Source organism: Mya arenaria, chromosome 6, assembly GCF_026914265.1.
Source record: "Mya arenaria isolate MELC-2E11 chromosome 6, ASM2691426v1".
In the NCBI taxonomy this organism is placed as follows: Eukaryota; Metazoa; Mollusca; class Bivalvia; order Myida; family Myidae; genus Mya; species Mya arenaria.
This window is the reverse complement of record NC_069127.1, coordinates 45970810-45980951: the sequence shown is the minus strand read 5'-3', so window position 1 is coordinate 45980951 and position 10142 is coordinate 45970810. Positions and strand designations below refer to the sequence as shown.

General features: G+C 37.3%; 1 protein-coding gene across 10 annotated transcripts in view; it reads right to left on the bottom strand.

The window, feature by feature from the left end:
- The window catches only part of LOC128238309 (mitogen-activated protein kinase kinase kinase 15-like), a 280117-nt gene continuing 269975 nt past the window's right edge, over positions 1 to 10142 (bottom strand). For all 10 annotated transcript variants that reach the window (XM_052954094.1, XM_052954098.1, XM_052954095.1 and 7 more), the window contains 2 exons: positions 2522 to 2598; positions 1 to 1605 (listed from right to left, as the gene is read on the bottom strand). In XM_052954094.1, the coding sequence (XP_052810054.1) occupies positions 1533 to 1605; positions 2522 to 2598 (150 nt within the window). In that variant the 3' untranslated portion in view covers positions 1 to 1532. The remainder of the gene's footprint in view (positions 1606 to 2521; positions 2599 to 10142) is intronic.

Sequence of the window (10142 nt, the reverse complement as noted above, 5' to 3'; positions counted from 1 at the left end):
TCAATTATGACTGCTTCTTAATAATTACAATATGTAAAAAAATGTTCAAAATGGACACATCATTGAAAAAATACATTGTACATGCATAGTAGATATAAAAAGATTATTGGAAACAAATACACTAAAAATGTATGTGTATTTAATTACACATATTTGTTTCTTATATTTTTCTAAAAAAAAAGAGTTGGCAAAAAAGATGAAAACTTAAAATCTGGAATTAGAGTTCCTCTAATCCTTGCAAGAATATTTTTGTCATAAACGAAATGCATAAATGTAAATATCATGAGACATCAGAGAATATTGAATCATTTATCAGAAGATGATTAAAATACATAATAAAACCCGGGCCTGTGAAGTCCAAAATGGCACTTGGTATGTAAAGATTTCCCTCACGCAATAGGTAAATGGAGCATGATGGCAGTAGCTATCCGGAGGACTGGACATACAAACGTTAATCTGTCTGGAGCACTTTTGCAGACGGGCATGTAGCTGTCTGGAGCTCTATGGCAGATAGCTCTGAAGCTGTCTGGAGCACTACATCAGTCAGGTCTGTAGCTGTCTGGAGCATTATGGCAGACATAACTGAAGCTGTCTGGAGCACTACGTCAGTCAGGTCTGTAGCTGTCTGGAGCATTACGGCAGATAGATCTGTAGCTGTCAGAAGCACTACATCAGTCAGGTCTGTAGCTGTCTGGAGCATTGTGGCAGATAGATCTGAAGCTGTCTGGAGCACTACGTCAGTCAGGTCTGTAGCTGTCTGGAGCACTACCGCTGACATCTGTAGCTGTCTAGAGCATTGTGTCAGTTAGACCTATAGCTGTCTGGAGCATTATGTCAGATAGACCTGTAGCTGTCTGGAGCATTGTGGCAGATAGATCTGAAGCTGTCTGGAGCACTACGCCAGTCAGGTCTGTAGCTGTCTACAGCACTACCGCTGACATCTGTAGCTGTCTAGAACATTGTGTCAGATAGACCTGTAGCTGTCTGGAGCATTATGTCAGATAGAACTGTAGCTGTCTGGAGCATTATGGCAGACAGAACGGTAGCTGTCTGGAGCACTATGGAAGATTGACCTGTAGCTGTCTGGAGCATTATGGCAGACAGAACGGTAGCTGTCTGGAGCATTATGGCAGACAGAACAGTAGCTGTCTGGAGCATTATGGCAGACAGACCTGTAGCTTAATGGAGCATTATGGCAGACAGACCTGTAGCTGTCTGGAGCACTATGGCAGACAGACCTGTAGCTGACTGGAGCAGTATGGCAGATAGTCCTGTAGCTGTCTGAAGCATTATGGCAGACAGAGTTGTAGCTGTCTGGAGCCAGTGGAGCTGAGGACACAATTTGTAGCTGTATGTCATGCATAAAACCATCATTGGCTAGGGCCCATTGTCAGGAACTCAGAACTATGCTGCTGTGACCATCACTGACAGCTGAACTTCCTCAAGTAACAAAAAGGCCAATACTAGTGCTCTATTTTGGGAATTAAGGGTGAAATTATTTCCCTGGTTGGGCATTGATGAGTCACACACTGCTATCTCTTTTTTTTCATGGCCCGTGTACGGTGGATCTGGATGGCTCTCCATAACCGGCAAACCATACCGCCTCTGCAAAAATAGTGTAAGATACTTTTTACATCCTAAAAGAAGATAAAAAATTATAAAATAATATCTTTAAAATATTCTTTTCTGACACATATTTGAACAAAACTGTACAACAAGTTATTTGTACTGAAATTTTTACCATCGCGTAATAGCAACTTTGCAATATAATATTTTTTGCTATACTTATACTTTGAGTGTTAGACTCAAGATTGTGGTGAATGTTCAGAAACATAACTGGTTAATTAGTAACAAAAATCAAATTTAATCACACTATATGTGAACAAATTTACCATCAGTGCACTGGAAGAAAATAACATTTGAAGAGTTGTGAGTGTTTAGTCTGAAATCAGACTACAGACTGTCTGTAAATATGGGCCCTGCATGGCGGGCCCTGCATGGCCAGGGCAATTTCAATGCAGGTTCATGTCTTTGTCATAATAAAAACTGAATTGTTAAGTAAATTCTCTCTGTAAGTCTTTAAAGAGAATACGAAACAAAAGGTAAGGTGCTCAACCATAAATGCTGACCAATATTTTCCAACAAATTCACGAGTCTACGTGAAATACTTTTGAAGCTGCATGTGAATTTCTGACCAGGTTTTGAAAAGTTTCAGGAGTCTAGGTGTGTAATATTTGGATTTTAGGAGCTACATATAACACAATATCTTTAAGAGTCTGTTTTACCAAGTTAATGGTCATAAAAAATGTTAGATTCAGTGAAATCTCAAACAAAGCCCTAGGTACACATCTTCCAATGCTGACTAATGTAACTATGAAGTCATTAGTGTATGTTTAATATTTTATGGGTTCATGCAATACAATATTCTTTTGACGGACAAACAAGAGCAAACCTATTTAATCCCCTCCCACTATGCTTGATGAATAAGTGTTGATGTATGGGCTAGTGTACATGTACATACTTGATGTTTGTGGCTAGGAGCTGGTCGTAGGTGACCAGGTCCAGCAGATCCTCCAGCGTGTACTGCTCACTCACTATCTGATAAAAAAATACATGATACTATTATATATATATATATTCACTATGAGGAACTGGAATATATTCTTGAGACAACTTAAGACGTGCATGTATCATAATACTCAATTGTTCATAAAATAGGACACCTCTGTATGTCCAGTCCTCCGGACTTTATCATCAGTCTGTATTGCATTGCTTTATGACATGCTTTTAGTAATCAACTCCATATTTCACATATAAAACACAGATTTCAATAACCTGACTCGATTTGCATGGTAACTGTAGGTACTTATAGGCAGATTTATCTTGCATTTTTCCTCGTTAGTTCAGGTCCATGCAATGTATACACATTTTTTTAATTTTTTTTGGTAGTCAACCAGCAGGGAATAAGCTGAGAAAGCCACTTTTGTTTGAAACAATATTATCAGTGACCTTCACAGCAAAATACAAGACTTAAACTGGAAATGGACTCAAACGGTGCTCATGTAAATTGAGCCACTGCAGTCTAAAACCTGTACCTTAACTGTACTGTCACATTCAAGCCAACAGCTTCAAATAAAAAAGAGTAACAAGTGAGGCTTACAATAAATTTAAGGATGATTTCCAAAAAACACACAAGCATTTTAAAAGCAGTTTTGAAGTCAAACTGAAATTTGAAGTAGTTTTTTTTTTAAGGACTTTTTTGCAAGTTTGACTTTTCATCCAGCAGCCTAAAATCAAGTACTTTTCTGTGCGACCCTGTAAAACAGAGTTTGCAAAACACCATGTACTTCTTTACATAAATGTGATCAAAGCGTTGAAAGTATTTTGGCCTGCTACGTTTTGTGAGTATAGTCGTGTAATTGTAAAACAAATTAACATAATCATCTAATCATAATTTATTCTCCCACCTCAGATAAGTAGATCCAATAATTTAACCGTGCTAGAAATTCTTTTCTTGCTCATGGGTGAAGATAAAATGCCCGTATGGAACTCCTTTTTAATGGTCACCACAAATAGCAACATCAGAATTTTAAATTTGCGATTTTATTTAAACATTGACCAAACATGGTTGCCAAGGAAGTCATTGGTTGATATTGATGAAGATAGTTGCTATCTAAGAAAATGGGTGCTTTAAAGAAGGAAAAGAAGTAATTTGTTGCTATGTATGAAGGTAGTTGCTAACGTTATCATTGGTTGCTATGAATGAAGGTAGTTGATAAGTAAGTCATTGGTTGCTAAGGAAGTGCATGGTTGCTAAGTAGGTAAGGAGTTGCTGAAGAGATCATTGTGGTTTCTAAGGAAGATTTATGTTGCTAAAGAAGTAATTGGTCGCTATTGATGTAGGTAGTTGCTAATAAGTTATTGGCTGCATACGAAGTCATTGATGTCAAAGAAAATCATAGCTTGCTATGGACATCATAGGTTAGAAAGGAAGTAAATGGAGTTAGGGAGTAATCTGGTTCCTATGGTAGTCACTGTTTGGCGGCTAATGAAGTCATTGGTAACAAAGGAAGTAAGTCAAGGCTAGGGAATTAACTGATTCCTAAGGTTGTCACTGCTTGCTAAGGAAGACATTGGTTGTTAAGGATTTAGTCATTTGCTGCTAAGAAAGTCTAAGGTTATTTCAATATAGGGAGTTGCTAAGAAGTAAATGGTTGCCAAGGAAGTCATTGCCTGCTTAGAAAGTCATTGCTTTTTAAAGGAAGTCGTTGATTGATATGAAGTGAATGAATATATTTGATATAAATGTCATGGTTACAAAGGAAGTCCTTGGATGCTTGGTGTTGCTAAGAAAATCATTGCTTGCTAAAAATAAAAAGGGGTCATATACTGGTTATGACCAATGTGTATACTGCTTATGAAGTTCCGGGACCAGAAGGATCTTCAGTTATTGAGCTGAAACTGTTATTTCACCTCAAGGTCACTGCAACCTTGACCATTGACCTTCTGATCTCAAAATCAATAGGGGTCATCTTCTGGTCATGACCAACCTTCATATCAAGTATGATGTTCATGGGTCTTAGCTTTCTCAAGTTATTGAGCGGAACAGAAATGTGACGTACAGACTGACTGACTACTGACTAGGCAAAAACTATAAATACAACTAGATAAAATATCTTATTTGTAAGCCTTTTTTTGTATTTTAACCTCTAAACGACCTTGACCTTGACAATAACATGTGTATGTGTCAACATGAAGAGCAATTTGAAATAGATAAATGCCATGGATTTTAATATTCTTCTGAATGTTACACTTGCACAATTCACCATGTGACTCTTACAGCAACAGCAATCCTGCGACCACTTTTGGCATTTTGCAATGGTATAAAATAAAACCTTGGTTTTTTCAAAAATATTGAAAAACTAGAGCTGTTACAGTATTTGACAAATGCCTCAAAATGTGAAATTGACCATTGAACAATGTCAGTACCTGAACAAGAGGGCCTAATGGCCCTAAATCGCTCACCTGAGTAAAAGAGTTCAAACTTTTGTAATCAATATAGCTTGATATTTGTTCTCAAAGGAAATTGAAAAACATACTGATCAAACATGTTGCCTGGATAATAACTGACAGGACTTGTCACAGTTGCCTGCACACTGACAGGACTGGTAACGGTTTCCTGCACCACACTGACAGGACTTGGTGATTGACTGCACACTGACAGGATTTTGTTCAGTTGCCTGCACACTGACAGGACTTGATGATTGTCTGCACACTGACATAACTTGATTTTCATACCTGCACACTGACAGGATTTTGTTCAATTGCCTGCACACTGACAGGACTTGGTAATTGACTGCACACTGACAGCACTTGGTACAGATACATGCACATTGACAGGACTTTTTTCGGTTGCCTGCACACTGACAGGACTTTGTTCAATTGCCTGCACACACACAGGACTTTGTTCAATTGCCTGCACACTGACAAAATTTTGTTAAATTGCTTGCACACTGAAAGAACTTTTAGTATAGATACACAAACAACAAACAGTGCACCATCCAATAAAATCAATAAACTGCCTTAAGCTCTAAAAATCAAACATCAGAACACATTCAGCACCTTCCACTTATATCATTGCTTCTTCCTTCTAGTTCAACATCACCATCCTTCACATGCTCAAAATCAAATTTTTCTTATTCACTATCCACACAGAAGATAAGATTGTAGCTTAGAATAATCTACATGAAGTTCAATGGAAAAGTCTGATTATTAAATTTATCATTAAGTAAAAATGAAATTTCTTCTAAAGAATAAAGTGTTTAATAATTATTTGAATCTATGAACCTAAAAAAAGAACAATAATTACCTTAGAAGTGACTATGTTGAAGACTTAATAAAATTTAAAATCTATTCCCTTGTTACCCAAAATAGAAAGTAGTGGAATCTCCAATAAAAAGGGATACCATTTAACAAGACTTGCTGCCCTTGCTTCAAGAGTAAACCTTACATAACTACCGTAAATGACTGGGTATTAGACACACTTTTTTTCCCTCAGATTTTGATGCAAAAAAAATGCCTGCGTAAAATACCCAGTAACAATTTTTTGAACTTTTTTTCTGAGGTCAATTTCAAGCCGAGAGTTTGTTTAGATTCATGTAGAAAGGGATGTTACTCACGTCATATTGATCGAGTATATACGGGTTAAAACGGCAATTGAAGATCGGGATACGGTATATCGTAAGACGTTTATAATTTAAACAAAAATATTTTTTGATTAAAGTTACCGTAATTCACCTAAGAGGTCGGACACTCTAAATATTTGGACACCCATAATTATTTCCCAAAATAATTTATTTTGCGTACCTAATTTTCGGACATCCAAAGGACATCAATCATAACTTTCATAGTTACCAAGTTTCACAGACGAAGATTATTGATTTTTATCTTTACAATGCATGGCTAGATTACCTAACCATATACACCACTGTGACAATTTAATTAGCTACTACCCATCCTAAACGATTTATTGCCTGTTGAAAAGGAAGTGTGATATATTTATTTGAGGATTAAACAAACAACAAGGGCAATCAAGGGATTAAGAAAACATCGACATGGCATGTTTGTAAAACGATCTGCCAATAAGCTTTCAAACTTGTACCACACTTATAGACTATATGAAGCAATAATCGTACAGTTATACATTAATCCTGCATAGCAATGTCCATGCTCTCAACGAGATCCTCTTGGGTATAACTGTAAGTTATGTGACGTCACACAGTGTGACTCTTTGATCTGAAGCCGATAGAATGTGTTTATTCAGTTCAGTGCATGTATAAAATGGTGTTTTAATTAACTTGATGAAGGATTTACACTTATAGGCGTAATAAATAAGTTTATGACCATTGATTACTACGGATAAATTAATAAGTGGTAAAAAGCAAACATGAAGAAACAAGAGCTGTCACAGTATGTGACGAATGCCCCCGAATGTGACATTGACCTACGAACAGTCAGTACATGAAAAGTTGATCTTGCCTTTATGTGTCAAATACATATGGCAAGTTATTTTAAATTGCCTCTGAACATAAAAAAATACCACCCATACTTGACAACCTACACTGTTATGTCCTTATATTCAGAATTCCCTTGTGAATAAACACTTAGTGTATCTTTCACCTTAGAGGTAGGGACATGGGTCTTGCACAGGACACGTCGTCTTCGTATGTGGAACACATGTAGCAAGTTATTTTAAAATCTGTCCATACAAGGGAAAGTTACAGCCCGGACACAACAACCTATACTCTATGTCCTTATATGCAGCACTCCATTGTGAATAAACACTATGTGTGACCTTCACCTTTGAGGTAGGGACACGGGTCTTGCACGCGACACATCGTCGTATGTGGAACACATGTGACAAGTTATTTTAAAATCTGTCCATACAAAGGAAAGCTACAGCCCAGACACGACAACCTATACTCTATGTCCTTATATGCAGCACTCCATTGTGAACAACACTATGTGTGACCTTCACCTTTGAGGTAGGGACACGGGTCTTGCACGTGACACGTCGTCTTGGTATGTGGAACACATGTGACAAGTTATTTTAAAATCTGTCCATACAAAGGAAAGTTACAGCCCAGACACGACAACCTATACTCTATGTCCTTATATGCAGTACTCCATTGTGAATAAACACTATGTGTGACCTTTACCTTTGAGGTAGGGACAAGGGTCTTGCACGCGACACGTCGTCTTGGTATGTGGAACACATGTGACAAGTTATTTTAAAATCTGTCCATACAAAAGAAAGTTACAGCCCGGACACGACAACCTATACTCTATGTCCTTATATGCAGCACTCCATTGTGAATAAACACTAAGTGTGACCTTGACCTTTGAGGTAGGGACACAGGTTTTGCACGCGACACATTGTCTTGGTATGTGGAACACATTTGGCAAGTTATTTTAAAATCTGTCCATACAAGGGAAAGTTACAGCCCGGACACGACAACCTATACTCTATGTCCTTATATGCAGCACTCCATTGTGAATAAACACTAAGTGTGACCTTGACCTTTGAGGTAGGGACACGAGTTTTGCACGCGACACGTCGTCTTGGTATGTGGAACACATGTGGCACGTTATTTTAAAATCTGTCCATACAAGGGAAAGTTACAGCCCGGACACGACAACCTATACTCTATGCTTATATGCAGCACTCTATGGTGAATAAACACTAAGTGTGACCTTGACCTTTGAGGTAGGGACACGGGTCTTACACGCGACACGTCGTCTTGGTGTGTGGTACACATATGGCAAGTTATTTTAAAATCTGTCCATACAAGAGAAAGTTACAGCCCGGACACGACAACCTATACTCTATGTCCTTATATGCAGCACTCCATTGTGAATAAACACTAAGTGTGACCTTGACCTTTGAGGTAGGGACACGAGTCTTGCACGCCACACGTCGTCTTGGTATGTGGAACACATGTGGCAAGTTATTTTAAAATCTGTCCATACAAGGGAGTTACAGAGACGGACGGACGGACGGACGGACGGTGCGATTTTAATATGCCCACCTTTGGGGGCATAAAAAGGCAGGTTAAACAAACATGTAAATAAAATGTGAAAATGATAATTTTCTATGTATTCGGAGAGCGAAAAAAATAATTAATTTATTGTGTCCGAACTCTTGTGAATTACGGTATTCAATATTATTTTGAATAATAAATTGAATTAAACAATAATCAAACTTTCATATAAAAAAGCAAAGTTGGGCACTGTCAAAATATTTTTTGCATAACATAACTTTTCATTCTCGACAGTATGGTTGTATGGTTTTAAAGATAACCATCGCCATTTTCACGAATTTTTTTTTTGTCACTGTCAACAAACATGGTGGTAGAAAATGCCGGCAATTTGGACATTTTTCCTATGCGTCTTTTAACCAAAATCATAGATTAAAAGTTTTTTTCTCGGACTTTTCACAGATTTTTTCCCCTGCTTCTAATACCCCCTATCGTCTTATACCCAGTCATTTACGGTATTAGATTTTAACATTTTGGCCATTTTGTTGTTGTTGTTGTTGTTCAATCGTGACCCCTTGTTTTATTTTTGTAGAGGGTCACCAAAGTAAGCTTTCTGTTTAATTGAATTTGGACTGGTAGTTTTAGAGGAGATGTTTTTTTAACGCAAAACAGGAAGTCGGCCATTTTGTTGTTGTTGTTGATCAATCGTGACCCCTTGTGGTATTTTAGTAGATGGTCACCCAAGGAAGCTTCCTGTGAAGTTTCATTGAATTTGGCCAAGTAGTTTCAGAGGAGAAGTTTTTTAAGCAATTGTTGACGGACGGACTGACTGACTGAAAAACGGACGGAAGGACTGAAGGATGGATGCCGGACAAAGACCTATCAAAATAGCTCACCTTGAGCACTTTGTGCTCTGGTGAGCTAAAAACATAACTTGTGTCATGACCTCCACAAAATACAGTAGGAGTCATGTATTGCTCAGGGACAAGCTGCAGGTGGAGTTTCATGGTCATAGGTCAAATTGTTTTCCGATTATTTTTGGGCGAGCCCTCATAAGACTATTTACTAGGGATGGCAACGAGCAGTAAAATTGGTACTCAAGTACTCGGAAAATCTTCCGATTGAGTACTCGGGTACTCGATTACTCGGATAACTTGAACTCGGGAATAACTCAATATTGAACAACATTCAGAATTACAATGAAAGAAAATTAATTATGAATTTGTTTTGTTTTTTACTCTAGAAAATAATATTTAATCTGACAGTTATTCATACTGAAATATTGTTGTTCACCTCATTAATATGCATAATTCCTAAATTAAGATATCTGTTACCGTGTGACTTTCTCTTCCAAATTCTGTTAGAAAATTTATTGTTCTTTTTTTTGGTTACATCTTATTTTTCTTTGATATTTACTTTCATAATTTCCTAAAGAGACTTTTGTCAGTCATTCTAATTGCAATTGAGTGTTTTGACATTTCTGATAAGATTTTACTGCTTCCTCTTCTTAATTATTATCAGTTAATTATCTCAGATCATAATCATAAACCTTACTCTTTGAGACTTTGACACTTCTCAATTATCTCAGACTTAATCTAATTGTAA